The 16600-nt window shown below is 40.1% G+C and overlaps 1 protein-coding gene across 1 annotated transcript in view; it reads right to left on the bottom strand.

Moving 5' to 3' along the window:
* Positions 1-1522: 1522 nt before the first annotated feature.
* celf3a (cugbp, Elav-like family member 3a) overlaps positions 1523-16600 on the bottom strand; it is a gene marked incomplete at its 5' end in the record, with an annotated part of 24080 nt that continues 9002 nt past the window's right edge. Inside the window, 10 exons of the mRNA XM_080045011.1 lie at positions 1523-2087; positions 4396-4528; positions 4662-4805; positions 5653-5757; positions 6379-6438; positions 7679-7823; positions 8763-8906; positions 9994-10073; positions 11175-11303; positions 12979-13027. Of these exons, the coding sequence (XP_079901137.1) occupies positions 4401-4528; positions 4662-4805; positions 5653-5757; positions 6379-6438; positions 7679-7823; positions 8763-8906; positions 9994-10073; positions 11175-11303; positions 12979-13027 (984 nt within the window). The 3' untranslated portion in view covers positions 1523-2087; positions 4396-4400. The remainder of the gene's footprint in view (positions 2088-4395; positions 4529-4661; positions 4806-5652; positions 5758-6378; positions 6439-7678; positions 7824-8762; positions 8907-9993; positions 10074-11174; positions 11304-12978; positions 13028-16600) is intronic.

The raw sequence follows: 16600 nt of genomic DNA on the forward strand, positions 1-16600 counted from the left end.
TTCTACTATATAGTATGTAGAAAAAAGATTTAGGATGTCCCGATTCTTGTGGCCAGATTTAGGATGGTTAGAAGTACCCGGATGTCCTACTTCATGCGGCCAAGATTGTGAGTGTTGAAAAGTGCATCCTATTTGGGCGATTCTGACCCACAATCCAGTGCGCATGTGAAGTGACGTAACATCGACGAAGCCTCCATATGAAAACAAACGGGGATGCGACGGATATAAAAGCAAGAGGCAAGATCAATAGTATGCCTACTGCGTCCTAACTAGATTCTTTTTATCGTCAGCTGTAGTATGTAGAATAGAAAAAAGAAAGAGTATGCGATTCGGAACGCAACCCAAGTCTCAACCTAATCTCGGTTAATTCCATTCACCATTCTATGAGATTTCCTAGTCTATCATTCCCATCTAAAGTTTAAGAATTTTACCAAGTCATCTGTGTCAAGAGTTTTAAAGAAGTGTTTTAAAAGACTTTGTGTAGTCTGTTTTCTGTAATCTTGTTGATAAACCTGATTTAGTTGTGAAGTCATATCCAAGCAACATTTACAAATATTGAATGGTTTTCTTCCTTTCCCAAGATAACGGATCTCTTTTCCTTGTTCCTGTGACCTCTATGTGGTATGAATCACTTCTCATACACCCAGGCATGCCGCTGAAGGCCAAGGCGTGTTTGAACACATTAGACCAAACCCAAAATGTAGTCAAATCCCAGCTGTGGTTTACAAGCTGACACACATCAGCCTTTTCAATCTTCTTCATAATATTTGACCTGGATGCAGTATCATCAGTTAATCATGGTGGGAGATTGCTGAAGTGGGAATAACAAAGACTATTATATGTGTGTAGTTATAATGAACATTATTTTTAGGCTTGTAATTACACTTAAATAACCAATGGATATTCATTTGAGCAGTAAAATCATTAAATGTATCCACAGGTTCAAACAGCAACCAAGACTGGATGACTGATGTTTTCCACTTTTTTCAATACTTCCTCAGGCCTACAGAGAGCAGCATACTCCCCTTCATAACTAATTTATGATCAAACACCTGAAACACTCAGACAACCTTTGAGAGTTTAAACAAATGGAACAAAAGACGTGTCATTTTTGAATTGCATTTCATTTGAAAGATGTCACCATTGTAAGCAGACAGTTAAGAAGACAAAGAGAGATTTATTTTTTCTAAATTGTACTTTATTTTCTTTTAAAGACATATGTTTTAAAACAGCGATCGTAGAGAATAAATAAAGAAACATGTTTTTGTTTTTTGTTTTTTTACTTCCATAGGTACATTTATGTAATTAAAAACTCTATAATAAGTGTGTTCATTGTCTTGAAGACCACAGGAATCCTCTTTTTTCTTTTCCTTCTTCTACTTCTTTTTAAATTAAAAAAGAAAATTCTCCCTTCTCCCCCTTAATCAAATTGATTACCAAATAAATTAAACATAAAAAATCAAGATAGAAAAATTCCCAGCCCTTCCTTCCGCTATTCATTTTGAAAAGTAGTGGCAGCAGAGAATCTTGAACTCTATTTTTAAAACCAAGGTATGTACAGTGAGAGGGAATCCCTTTCTCTTCCAGTTTAATTACCCTTTTTTTTTAAATTTACGTATAAATAATAAAACTAACTCTACATAACAATATTACCAGTGGTAATCATACAGAATAATATTATCTTTTGCCTTCCGACTGTGCAGACTGGCCTTCTGTTAACGCCATAGACCACAAATCACACTATACAGAAGAACCCTGTTCAGTAGAATAACATCAGTGATATGCTTTTTCTTAACATGTATATCTTGTTGCCGACAATAGAGTATGTACATAATATAAATGAATCCAGCTGTGGAATGATAGGAAATCTGGAGCACTTCGGATATTGCGGATGCTGATTCTGTAGATGTAATTTGTTGCTGACATTACTGCGGCTGCTGCTGTTGTCGTTTTTTTTTGTTGTAAAGCGCATACACGTGATACTGCTTTTTGTGAAGTGTTGCTCCTGTGCTATACGGTTGGTCAAACAACCAAAAAAGGCTGGGACATCCCAAGTGGTTTTTCTTGATTGAACTCTTAGGTTTTTCCTGGAGGTAAAGAAGAGAGAGAGGAGAGAAAAAGAAGAAGAAGAAAACAAGAGCACAGAGCATTTTAGATCATATCACAGTAATAAAAACACATCTATTTACAACTTTGGAAGTGGAGTGGTGTCTGCAATACATACTACTTGCACTGATGCCTTGAGCGAGTCTGAGTAATCAACAAGTGTCCATGCAACTCAAATAGTGAAGTCATACTGCTGCGAGTGTATGCACGTACTTAGAAAAAATAGTTTTTCATCTCTTTTGGCAGGCAATTTAATTCAGAACATGCACAGTAGGAATTCTGGTGAGGATGAACTGTCAACATTTTTAGGAAACAGTTGGAGATGATTTAATATTAAGTCTAATGATATTCACAACCAAGTTATGCACCAAACTGTAGTCACAAGGAGGTAAGATTTCCACCCAATGGTTGTTTTGTGAGAGGAGTGATGCAAACAGGGCATCTGCAAGTGCTAGAAAAAAAGTGTAATTATATACTTTATAATGATCTTTTGTAAAGCCAATTTATCTTAATTTAAGACCAATTGTATATCAATGCAGTTGAGGGTTATGTCATTATATATATTAAAAACCATCAAGCAGAAATGAGAAACTCTCAAAAGTTGCTCAAACCTGCTTATTTTTCAATAAATTATTATTTAAATTGAGGTACTAAATATGGGGTGACTTAGGGTAAAATGTTACAAAATGACACTATATTATTAGCTTCAGTATAATTGCATGTATTTATATTAGAATATGACTTGAAATAGTTTAGATTTATTATGAGAAAATATTTAATCTCAGTCCTTATTTTTGTTAACTTGGTCCGTGACCAGAAGATACCCTGTGCATGAGACAAGTTAAAGGATTTTTTGTTATCATATATGTGAAGTGGACACTTTTGGATATATAATGTGCCCTTTGGTTGTCTGTATGAAGTTTTTGGAGTCCCAGAATTCCTACAGAGGAATGCAGTTCCTCAGCCAGCAGCACAGGAACCAAACAGCTTTTAACCAAAACCTTCTAAAGTGAGGTTACTGTCTCAGTTGGTACAAAACACACACACACACACACATTCAATTACACATAAATATTTTTTTTTCACATTTAGTTAATACAAAACACTCACACGAATATAAATGCACGCGACTCCTTTCTGTCTCACACTTGGGTCAGTCACACACACGTTCTACGTCATCAACCATTTACAGGGGCACGTTCAGTCCATTTTTTATTCTCACAAAAACCAAACAAAGTCCAGGCACAAAGTCACTTGGAATTGAAGTTACAACCAAACAAAAAAACCCGCACTCACCGAAAACTACCACACCAACCAACTAAACAGAGGGAATATGTAAGAATGATAATCATGACAGACGACAAAAAGGAAACTAATCAAAAACCAAAAAAGTCTAATTTCTAAGGAAAGAATCCTAATGTATCCATATTTGATGGACAACAAGATAATTTAGCTCTTTAGCATTTAAGCTTTTAGAGGACAGCATGTCATGATAATCAATTACTTACAGATGCTGAGGTAAAGTGACAGTTATTGATCAGTGTTTGCAAGGATTAAAAAACCAGGACAAAATAATAAGAGGAAACTCACAACGCACCAAACACAGTTCATGGTCGCCACAGTAACCCGCCATGCAGTTCAGCATGGTGAATCAAGGCAACGGCCCAAAATACAAAACAAAATTGCTAATGGCAACCATCACAGGCAATATCGCCACAGCAACCAACACAGGCCAATTAACTTACAACGCAGTGAGAAGGAAGGGGGAGAGGTTTTAGCGGTTGCTAGGCAACCGTAGCCATAGCGACGCACGTCTCCACGATATATGTATGGACAGGACAGTCTTGAGAGTGGTGTGATGTTTTTTTCAGGAAAAATGGCATATGGCACAGCACAAAAACAATAAAATGAAAAGTAAAAACAAAAAATTAATGACGAACAGTTGTTGGCATTCAACCCTGTGACAGAACACTGGTTAGACAGAAACATTTGAATAAATCTACTCCTCAATGAACCTGTCCCTACATACTGAGCAGAAAAGAATGAGCCCACTTTTACACAATGCATTTCAAATTGATGGTATTTTCAAAGTGCTGCCACCTCATTAAAGTTAATCTACTGTAGGTTTATTGACTTCTTCAGTTCCACATGAAAGACAGCCATTTAAGTCCTGAGCCCCCTATTAATCCACTCTGTCTCCTGAACTTTCAGACACATTTACCAGCCGTCTATCAATCCTTCCCCGAGCCCTCCGTGTCTCCTCGATTATGTCAATATACGATAACTCACCTCCTTTAGTAAGGCCTGTTGGCATCCTTGGGCCTTTTCAACTGCACCTTCAGTCTCTTCATGCCGATCTGGAAGCCGTTCATGGCCTGGATGGCAGTCTGGGCGCTAGATGGGTTGTCAAAACTCACAAAACCTGAAGAGGGAGTCACAGAACGAAGGAACCAAACACAAAGATTCAGCAATAGCAGCGGAATAACATTCAAACTGTTTCAATTTTTTTCTCTCTCAAAATTTCTAAGACAACAACAACCTTCGCAGTGACTCACCGAAGCATTTGCTCTGGTTGGTGGCGCGGTCGACAAAGACCTTTGCAGAGATGACGTTTCCGAAGGGCAGGAACATCTGCAGTATCTCGGAGTCTGTGAACTCCTGTGGCAGGTGGTAGATGAAGATGTTGCAGCCCTCAGGACCTGGACACAAAGAGAGGAGTCACACATGTGACAAGACAAGACGGGTTAGGCGATCCGAAGAAACTGCAGTGTCAAGGAAATTTATAAAAACAAAATAAAAATTTACGCCCCATACATTTGTATGTGTGTGTGGGGCTTTTGTAGATAGAGGTGCTTTACTTGACAAGTCAGGTAAGTAAAAAATAAAAATAAAACATAACATAAAATCTAATATTCATAGCATTTCAAAGGAATAGTATGACACTTTCGGAAAGCATGTATTTGTGTTCGTGCAAAGAGTTACTCTGATACCAATTTCGTGATACAGTAAATATGAAAAACTACAGCCAGCACCTGTTGATCTTATCTTTAAATAAAATCCGGAACAATCCAAAGGATACGTTATCTGCCTATAGTCACCAGTTGATGAGTTTTAGGGGTGTTTGTAGGGTGATTTGCAACCTTTAGACCAAGCCAGGGCAATATAATTTCCCCTTGTTTCCAGTCTGTATGCCAAGCTAAACTGATTGTATCCAGGCTCATATTTACAACAGAGAATTTTCTTCATCTATCTCATTATTCATGTTCTCCCCGATGTAAGGATTTGCTATTTTTCTGATTATTTCATTTTAAACCATTAGCTGCAGCCCTAGTTTTGACTTTATCTTTACTGTGATAAATGATATTATTAAAGCAAGTTCTGTAAGTCTGCTAATACATTTTTATATCAAAGCAATGAATGAAAACCAATAGAAAACACAGTAAATGTATTTACACAGCAATGTTTGCAAAATGCCTATCTGTGCATTGGAACCACTGGAATGTTTCTCTAAGATATGATTATTTGTGCACAGGTCTTTGAGTTTACCTTCTCGCTGCTGCAGCTGTTGTGGCTGCTGCGGCTGCTGTGCCACCAGTGTGGGTTGGTGGGCAAACGGCTGTCCTACCAGGCTGTAGGCAGCGGGGTAGGTAGCTGACGGGAGGGGAGAGACAGGTGAGCACAGAGCAGAGACTGCACACTCATCAGGATTTCTACTCAAAAACAACATCTGACAGAGCTGCATTCGCTACCACCTACAGCTTTGCTAAATCTGGGAGATGTTTTGCATATATTTGTGTTTGATGCCTGAGTCATTCTATAGATCTGCAGGCTATTTACATTTTGTAATATATGTGCATGTTTTGACTTTGAATGTAGATGTTCTGCTTTACACATGCAGTGTTGGGTAGTCGCAGAGTGCAAAGGTAATGTGGCCGCATCCCGTTTTGTTACATAAAACACTGCTTTGCATGCTAACAGAAGCATTTTTTTGTAGGAACTAAAACTAAAATAATCTGAGATGCATTTGTATTCTTCATGTTAAACGTAAAACAAAAACGAACATTTGATAAGAGTTTTTGTTAGGTAATCTGATAAAAAAAATACTGTTTTCATAAATTTTCATTGATTCTTCAAATAGTATATGCAGCTTGTTAGCAGAAGCAGCAGCAGCAGCATTAAGACAAGTTTATCACCACACAATGCTATAAATAAATGTATGTCACAATTTATGACATTATATTATACATATAATGCTGGGATTGTGAGGGTCACCTGTGTAGTGCTGCATGCCTGCATATGCTTGCTGCAGTGGGTCCAGGACAGGACTCTGAGCTGTGGCAGAGTAAACACAACGTCACAAAATAGTATACTAAAATTTTCATTTTTCCTCTTAATTAGACGGTCGCTGTCGCACATCAGAATAGGAAGCCCTCAAATCTGTGGAGAAATCTTTTATGACACTAACAACAATAACTCTTAGCTTTGTGGATGGCGTAAAGGATGTCGTGGTTTACCTTGATAGGCGTGAACCCCGTTGGTGTATAGGGCTTCAGTCGCTGATTGGCCATTGGGAGCTCCCACGGATTGGTAGCTTGCTAGTGGTGGAGGCATAGAAGGAACGGGAGTGCCTGCCATGGAGGGCGGAGTGCTGGTACCTGCCGACATGTTTAAAAAAAAGCCGTCTTTTTTATTTTAATACATTTAATCAAAAGCATAAATTCAGAAAGTAAATACATGACAAAGAAGGAAAATTATTTAATTTCTCTTTTTAATTAATTGGTTATTTTAGTATTAAAAGTTTTAGACTATTCCACTGATTTACAGGACGGAGAAATAATAAACCAAAAAAGTCAGGGTGGAAAAAATTCTGCAAGCTTGCAAAAGGATATATACCGAATTCCTTTTGTTGAGTTAAATTTATTGTAAATATATTAAAAGAAAACTCCACAGGGCTCCTTTATGTGATTCATTCTCCCCATGTTCACCATCTCCACGAAACACAGCTGAGGCTGATGTGCGTGTCTTTAATTTAGAATTTGTCAAATAATTGGACAAATTAAAATTGGGACCTGATGATATAGCGCTAGATAGAGACAAACGTATTGGTTACAGCTTTCTTTGTGTTGCTTAGCTCACGAAAAAATGTGTTCCAGTATGACCTAGGGCCTAATCAATCAATAGTCTTTTGTTTATTGCAGATATATTGATATGTACTACAAAAGACGTGTTATACATTTTTACACCAGAAGTTTATTTTTTTACCCAATCCCTACAAAATGTAAAAGTTGTGTTTCATGATATATTGTTGTCTTTTTATTAATCATCTAAAATGTCAAGTCACAAGGTTGGTATCACCAGTTTCTATTTAGCTAATTTATCCAAGTACTAACATTGCCCTCATCATCATCATCATCATCATTATCATGACGCACTGAAATAGAGGCTCCAAAATAGACGTTTGTTGGGTTGTCCTCTTAAGGTCCACCTCTCCTTGTGTATCTCTGTCCTCATATTTCAAGCAGAAAATCAAATTAAGGCCAGCCTGGGGCCAGACATCCCTGCCTCTCATTACCTGAGGACGGGGCGATGGATGCGATCGGCGTGGCAATGAGGCTGCTGGGGTTGAGGGCGGCGAGCTGCTGCATCTGAACCGCCGCCACCGTGGCAACAGGAGAGAGGTAGGCCGACTGCGCCACCAGGGCCTGCTGCTGCATCAACTGAGAGAGAGAGAGAGAGGTTGGAATTGAGAGTTAGGATATTTTGAGATCTGTCTGTGATTTTGTGTGCAGAATGTCAGCAATAAGTGTTTGCTGAGTGAGTCCCAGGCTTGTACCAGAAGAATTAAGGCCGTACATTATTTTTCATAGACGTACACACTAAATTCACATTTCCATTATCATCTAGCTCAGATAACGGAACCCAGTCGTACAAATCGAGTATGATTAATATAATTGCAATGGCTCCAGTCTGAAACGCATTTGTGAGTAAATATATGTTCGAAGGCCACATCGTTAGTGTCCTCGGTGTCTCGCTCTACTTTCGCACAACCTGCCCAGACGTGGCGCAGGCTTCATAATCGGCCATTAGCGAGGGTGAAATTATCATATTAAATCCTGCCTCTGTGTTTGTGTAGTTCCACCTTGAAATACCCCTCTCTGTCAGCGATTCTTGATTTGCTTAAACTTTTTACTGAAGTATAAATTAAAACTTACTTCTGACGGTCAATTAACAACAATGAGAGCAGTGATGTGGTTTAAAAAAAAACACCATCAAGTTCATTTTAAGTATATTTTTTTGATTATAATATCACTCACTTTTTCATCAGCATTTACTGTAGAACTTTGACCTCTTCTCAGAGAAAACATAATTTGAGGCTTCCCAACCTTTTTTCTTTGTACAGCAGACTGTTTTTATGTTGATAATTATGGTGTGCACCAATCACAATTCACATAATTATTCTTCCCAAACCAGAAGCCAAAAAACAGAACCATTATTTCATTATAAATATTTTCAAAATAAAAATGAATAGAAAAAAAAGTCTATGTATCGACGTGAAAAAGGTAGAGTGTGTGTTTCTTAAAAGATGTGAGTTAGTGTGTTTCGCTCACAGCTTGTATGTGAGAGTTGTTCACGGCCTGTAGATGTGAGTTGCTCACGGCCTGTGTGTAGGCGTTGTAGGCCCCGAGGTGCAGGGTCATGGGACTGATGACTCCCAGCTGAGAGGCCACCTGCTGCATCCTCCGGAGCCCTCGCTCCTTCTCCGAATCGGCAAACTTCACCACCAGGCTGGACGAAGCGCCCTGCAGAGGCAACGGGGAAAACTCATAACTCCATCTGTCTGACACTTCTCACTTCAACGCCAAAGTCTTGATGTGAGAAGGCATACAAGTTCTGCACTGTCAGCCAACAAAGAAAGGCAGAAATGGCTGAGAAAAATGCAAAACAAAACACCATTGTTTGCGAAAATCGGTAGGCAGTTAGCACAATTTACTTTAAACTCTTAACAACATATTGGTTAAAAGACTAAAAATAATAAGAATGAAAATAAAAAATAAAACATATAAAATCAACAGTTTATTTCTGAGTGGTTCATTTCCATGCTTTTGAAATGTCTCTTTACGATTTGTATAAAGGGTTTGCAACAAGCAGGAACTAACAGGTGGTAGCTTCAGCGACCCCATTCTTAAGAAGGTCTTTCTGACAAATCTTTAACCACAGTACACTGCCTAAAGAGAAACAGGTTCCCATTATATTATAATATTAGAGCCTAATTGCAAGCACCATTGATGATCAATAATAATTGAGGGTCAAATATAATGTATATATTTTTGTGTAAATAATACTATCATTAAAAAAACATAAATGTAACAGTTGATTACAAACTTTTTAACGGCTTTGTTTATTAATATATAGATAAATCCAACAAAGACTTTTTTACATGAAAGTAGTAATTCATTGGTGTGTGTGTGTGTGTGTGTGTGTGTGTGTGTGTGTGTGTGTGTGTGTGTGTGTGTGTGTGTGTGTGTGTGTGGTTGTGTGGATGAGGTGGGAAAGAAAAGAGAAGTGGTGACTATTAGCTGAGTCACCACGTTGAGTGTCTAAATGACTGGATTTTGAGGATCTAAATGTGGGTGAGCACACGTGTGACCATGTGTGACCATGTGTTTCTCTGTCTATGTGTGTGTGTGTGTGTGTGTGTGTGTGTGTGTGTGTGTGTGTGTGTGTGTGTGTGTGTGTGTGTGTGTGTGTGTGTGTGTGTGTGTGTGTGTGTGTGTGTGTGTGTGTGTGTGTGTGTGTGTGTGTGTGTGTGTGTGTGCGTGCGTGCGTGTGTGTGTGTGTGTGCGTGCGTGCGTGCGTGTGTGTGTGTGTGTGTGTGTGGCAACTCACCGGTAAAGTACGACTCCCGTGAAGAGTGTTGATGGCGGCCTGGGCCTCTGCGTTGCTCTGGTACTTAACAAATGCACACCCTACATGAAATGACACATCATTAAACGTGGCCACACACGCACGCACGCACGTACAAACAAACACACACACACACACACACACACACACACACACACACACACACACACACACACACACACACACACACACACACACACACACACACAATATACAGAAATACTTCCCTTTAAAAATACATAAGGAGCAGTTTTACATCTAGTGCTTCATCAGTTACAGTGGCATCATTAAACATGGTCCACAAGACATTCATTGCTTCATCAATCACAGTCCGTACAACCACCAAACGCATCATTAGCCATGACCCATAAAACCTATCGCACCATTAGTCATGCCTCGTGCAACAAACGAAGGAAAAAAATGTAGCATCTGTGTTTGAACTGTCGCTGGACTTTGATTTACAAGGCAAGTATCATGAGCATTGTTGTAAGTGACAATAGACATTTACATACAGGGGCAGTTGTAACATGCTGATGACTTAATATTATTCTGGATTGGTTGCAAAATAAAAACAGTAAAACAATGTCAATTTTGCGCTCATAATCTGGAAACTGTTTGCAATATTTTCAAACTAGAGTACTTCAAAAAACTAAGGATAAAAGTAGATGGTAAAGCTTCATTTTCTTGACTCGTTTGTAGAAATAAGGATTTTAGGTATTCTATTCCCCCTGGGAAATTTAAAATGAGATGATGATATGTAAGAAGTTATTGCATTAAAGTTTAAATGACTGGGGGGTGTGGGAATGGGGTTTAGCATAAAACAGCAAAACGTGTTGGCCCTGACTACCAGACTATTTATATGTGTTTAAATGCACTACCGGCCAGCATGAAAGTAGAGTTTTCATAGGTATGGCTTTTTTGGATCTAAATCACTTAAATCATGTTGGGATAAAAGCTTAACAGAGCTCATACTATAAATCAATTTATTTTTTTAATCAGGTGTTTTTATTCAAGGTAAGGGGAATAAGATTAATGGTTGTACTTAGTATTTTAGTAAAAATATGCAATGTGTGTGAGCAGACAATACTATGATATAAATCAGTGTCACAACAGTAACACATTCTTTGTTGTTATCATGATTTTGGGTAGGCCAGGGACGCTACCTTTGCTGGTGCCGTCGGGCCCACGGAGCACTGTGCATTCCTCTATGCTTCCAAAGGTCTCAAACATCTTTCTGACGTCGGTGTCCGTCTGCTGTTTCCCCAGCATGCCCACAAACAGCTTCCTGTCTTCTAAGGGGAAGGAGATCGCCAAAATGGGAAGGAAAAGAAGAAAAGAAAAGAAAAAAACGAATAATGTGTGAGATTTACAGAGGGAAAAAGTGGGAGAAGATTTTGTAAAGTGGTGGTGGGGAGGGGGGTGAATGCCATGTCACTGTAGATGCATGAATAACACAGAAAAACAACAACAGGGTGCGAAAGCAGGATGGACGTCAGCCTGCAGTGCTCCGCAGCGCCACCAGAGTGCAGTAACATGAGCATCACAACACACAAACAGCATCTGACAGTGACTCAAATGTTTGTCACCCTCTGTGTTTGTCACAGAGGCTGCTCCGTCTGTGCCCGTCTGTGAAGGATCAGACCAGACCGTTTCTGCACGTTTTGTAGCCCCTTCACTACAAATCACACACATGTTACTTCCCCCGCAAGAATGCTCTCCAAGACACACCACGGATGTATAGATTGTGAGCCTTATTTTCCCCCTAACACTAACAGGCAGCCATTTCTAGATCTAGATGGAATGAAAATCTACTGTCAAGAGGCTTAAAGCTTGAGACACTGAATCAACCGCAAAGAACATGTCTTCTTGTTTTACTGTTTGGTTATAATTATGCGTTTGTTAAATGATGAGTTGAGAATGTAGTTTGATTGGTGAAAGTCTGCCTGTGTGGTGTGTTAATGTGATACAGTTTAGAGCTGGCAGCCGAAAATCATTGCATTCATAAGGTAAAAGTACTATTTGGTCATTTCTGAGTCGCGGTTTGATGGCTGAAATCTCAGAAAAAGGGATGTTTCTGCAAAACACTTTCATTCAATACTGCAATTAAATAAAACCAATGGACTCCTAAAACTATAGTATGTTTTGCAAAAAGTACATTTGATGTGTCAAATCCTGTATATTACATAGGGCATGTGTTTGGTAACAGGCAATTATTGTGGCTTATCATAGGAGGAAAGAAAAAGGGACAGGTGTCTTATAACGTTAGCGATGACTCTATGCTATTCAAGCTTTCCAGCAAGCTGTGACGGTGTGACAGCGAGCCAGCACGTGCGCTACCATGAAGCAGCTAAATGGAATTCTGCCATCATTCATTTCATCATTTACACATTACACACTCTCATACTGTGACATGTAAAAACCTTTTTTTTTAAATCCTATTAATATAAATCTCATAAACCCACATAGCGTGGGTGATGCTGCGATACCTATAACCAGAATAATTTTTTTTACACATCCTTGTCACACATATAACTATGGTACGGTTTGGAAAATAGTGGGTGACAAAACGGGTGAAGAAGAACCGATTATGTGGCTGATAGATCAGATGTCGGGGCAGAAGGAGCTCCAGCAGTGTAGCAGTGTGATGCTAGTTGGAGCATGAAGACGTTGAGACTGTGCACTGTGTGTGATGTACAGGTGTAGTCTGACAGCAACAGCAAACATCCACTTTAACAGGTAATTGAACCGAATGTTAAAACAATAATCTCTTAGAATCTCTTGTTGCTCTAGCGGTTGTTTGTATCAGCCGATATTGTCTTCACTCCGATAGAGTTCTTTTAAGATATTGTCACTCAGTTTAAGTGTGGAAGCCAGACTTAAAGGAAATGTGTACGCTGGTCAGTTTACACTGTGAAGGTGTTGTTTGAACAGGTGCTGTGTATCTGGGCGGGGGCAGGTGTCTCTTACCCCCTCTGCTCTCGCTGTCCGCAGGCTTCACTTGGATTGGACGGTTCATCTGTAGGAGACAAGACGCCACAGGGACGGTGATTAAAAACTCAAAAATAGAGGAGTAAAAAATTGTACAAACTTGATATGAATGGCACATTTGGCAGTAATTAAATGTTTTACCTTGGCAGTTGTATTGTAAAATTGCAAGAGACGACATTCATGTGCAATGGCGTCATGTAACCCCATTGGGAGATGCTATTAATGTTGTAATATGACGTAAGAGTGACATAAGCCTACATGTATGGATGCAAGTGATTTGGCCTATGTGCTCCAGCCTCTTAAGATCCCCCACTAATTTCTTCTCAATCTCCTTTTTTTTCTTGTTTTTGCCAGCTCTTCTCCGACTGACACTGATATGGGTGACATTACATTTGCAGAGTCGCACAGTGTGTGTCCCTCTCTCTCTCTCTCTCTCTCTCTCTCTCTCTCTCTCTCAGAATCTGCCCTAATCCTGCCGTCTATTTCTCCTTATCCCCCCTCCCCCCATAACACAAAACCAGAAAAAGCACACACCCACGTGGGATTGGGGAAGTGATAAGATTAAGCACACTCGCCAGCTAATCTGGATTACAGGAGCACGCAGCATCAGAACAGTGAGAGACTCTGAGTCTGACAGAGAGGGGTAGGCTATGTGCCGTGTTAGAAAGGAAGGGAAGGAATAATATCTGCAGAAAAAAACAAAACAAAGAAAAAGGGAGAGCGCACACGACACGAAGGAGGATTAGGCGACCTTTTCATAATTCATCAAAAGACAAGCTGCTGAAATGCCCCTTTTTTTATTTTTCTCAATTATAGCCCTCCCCCGCTGTTTAACACAAAAAAAAACTATATGAAATTGTGCACGCATCAGTGCCACTGTGCCACGTCTTTCAAATGTATAGAGCAGGAATACGGTGAAAAAAAGGCATTGAGCAAAATAAAGAAAAGAGTGAACAAGAGAGGGCAAACGGGAGAAGGGTGGGATTGAGAGGGGAAGAGAGCATATGGAGGGAAAGATGGAGGTGGGGGATGTGTGTGTGTGTGTGTGTGTGTGTGTGTGTGTGTGTGTGTGTGTGTGTGTGTGTGTGTGTGTGTGTGTGTGTGTGTGTGTGTGTGTGTGTGTGTGTGTGTGTGTGTGTGTGTGTGCCTGTGACTGTGTGTGTATGTGTGTGAAGAGGAGCAGGAGGGAGGGAGGGAAGGAGGGAGGGCTGTGTCGGTGAGGAGTGGAGGTGAGACCAAACAGAGTGACACTCTGTTAACTCTGGCTTAATGAAGGTCTTAATTATGGAGCTGGTGACATTTCAGCCAGTCACTGATCCTGTGTCACTGATTGATCCACTGTGATCGGTCACCGGGAGGCCGCTATCGACTGGTTCACGTGCTGGTTGCCGTGCTATAGGACCCGCATACACAAACACCCTATAGTCTCTCCGCCTGCCTGAAATACCACCAACACCTGCTGCCAACACCCCCCCCACCCAGCCTCACTCCCCCCCCCCCCGTGTCTCCTCATCCAGAGCCCCCAATTGATCTAACCAATTAACGGGATGATGGAGGTGACGGAAGGGCTATGTCTCAAAACCATCTTCCGATCAGTCAAAGAGATCAGTCAGTGAATAGTAATTTTTTTTTAAATTCGACATGAAATTCAGATTTGAAACGTTTCTTTTTTTTATGTCGTTGCAGTGAAGATAACATCCAGCCGACTGGGCCCGCATGCTTAAATCTGTGTCGTCGTAGTCGTTGTAAGGCGCTCTGGATAAAAGCACTCAATGAATATCACTTATGTTATTACATGAGGGGCCGCTGATTGTCTCTTGTCCACTGTTTACCACAAAAACGATCACTTCTATTGTACACAGCAGTGAGTTGTAAACTAGGATGTAGCAGCCTTTGCAGTATGCCACCTTATTTTCTACTGTGTAATAATTTCTATTTACTCTATAACTTCCATTTTCTCTACACACTACTGCTACCCATTAAGATTAAACGTGCACTCTTTATCTTTTATCCTTGCTGTATATGAAGTGTTTTGAATATCAAACTACTCGTAACATTCTTTTATCTCATAATGTCAGGCCGCAGACAGATATACTAACACTGTCAATACTAATGAGTCCCCCATTCGGTGTTTGTTTTCTCAAGATGGTTTCAACTGAAAACCAATTAACTCGTGTTTACTATTTAATCCGTCTGTTGACTCCTCTGTATCTCCCTGTCACATTTATGTGAACTCAAACCAACAAGACATCAGTAAAAGTTTTTAATATATATATACATATGTATATATATAGAAATGTTTTAATATAGTAGAGTATAAAGAAGTAAGGTAGGGGCAGATATTTTCAACATCCACAAAGCTGATGGAAAATAATTCATAATTATTTATCTTTTATGATTGGGAGAGCTACAAATACACCTATTTGTGTCCACAAACGCCAGTATACATTTAATATACTGCACCTCTGTTCGCTAAAATGTCTCTAAATCAAATATAGACGTCCAGACCTTGTTGTCCTCAGGGGTTGCAATCCTGTACACTGATGGCAATACACATATGAATACAAATACAAAATGTAATGGCAATTCACAACAGAGCCAGACTGAACGAGATTACATCAGTTCCTTCTCTAATGCAAAGATAATTCCTAGAGAAATATCGCATCTAATCTTGGAGTTGCTTTAAGGAATTAAAAGCTATTGCTACAACCTCATGGCAAGTAGTTAAATGAGACATATTTGATTGATATTAAGTTTGAATGATGCCTGTATGAAAATATATATATAAAAAGGTCCATATTTCAATGCAGGAAGCAAACAGTGAAGGCTGCGGTGGTGCTGGTGATAAGGAGAAGCGCAGCAGATGGCTCAGGGGACGGGAATTAGAATATACAAGAGGGGGGGGGGGGAAACAGTGAGAAGTGGAGGCCATCAAGGCTGCTGCACTTCACATCGGCACGGCAACCAGGAGCTCGGCCCGCTCTGACTAAAGAAGACGGCGCGCTCGCATGGCCATCGTCATAGCAACCTCCGGTGATGAGAACCCCACATCAGGTAAACAAGGTTGCCCTGAACGACGTGCAGAGGAGACCAGGCGAAAAACAAATGAGGAGAACAAAGGGTGCTTCTAGGTCGAGAGATGAAGGGATTAGATGTGTGAGGGGACGGACAGAGGGGGGGGGGGGGGGGAATAAAAAACGAAAGACACTGAGCAGAAAAAAAAGGGATGATGGAGGGAGCGCTCTTGCCTGTTGAATGCTGGCGCTGCCTCGAGAGCAGATGCAGAGGCAGGGAGAAAAACATCTCCCCCTAAGCCTCAACCACCAACGTACACACACTTTACAGTTATTTGCTCGCTCCCCCTCCTCCCCCCTGCCCTTCCCCTTTTTCTCTCTTAGGCTTGTTTACAAAAACAGTCCCATATACTGTGCACAGACAACATACAGGCAAAAAAACAAAACCTGCCTGATCAACAGCCCATTTCACCAGTGTTTTTTTTTATTTTCTCTTTGCTATTTGATTATTTTCCTCCCTGTGGGCTCCATCTCCAAACACAAGACGCAGATATTATACACAATCATTCTCAGAATAAACACACACT

Source organism: Ammodytes marinus (assembly GCF_949987685.1).
Source record: "Ammodytes marinus genome assembly, chromosome: 17".
NCBI classification, from domain to species: Eukaryota; Metazoa; Chordata; class Actinopteri; order Uranoscopiformes; family Ammodytidae; genus Ammodytes; species Ammodytes marinus.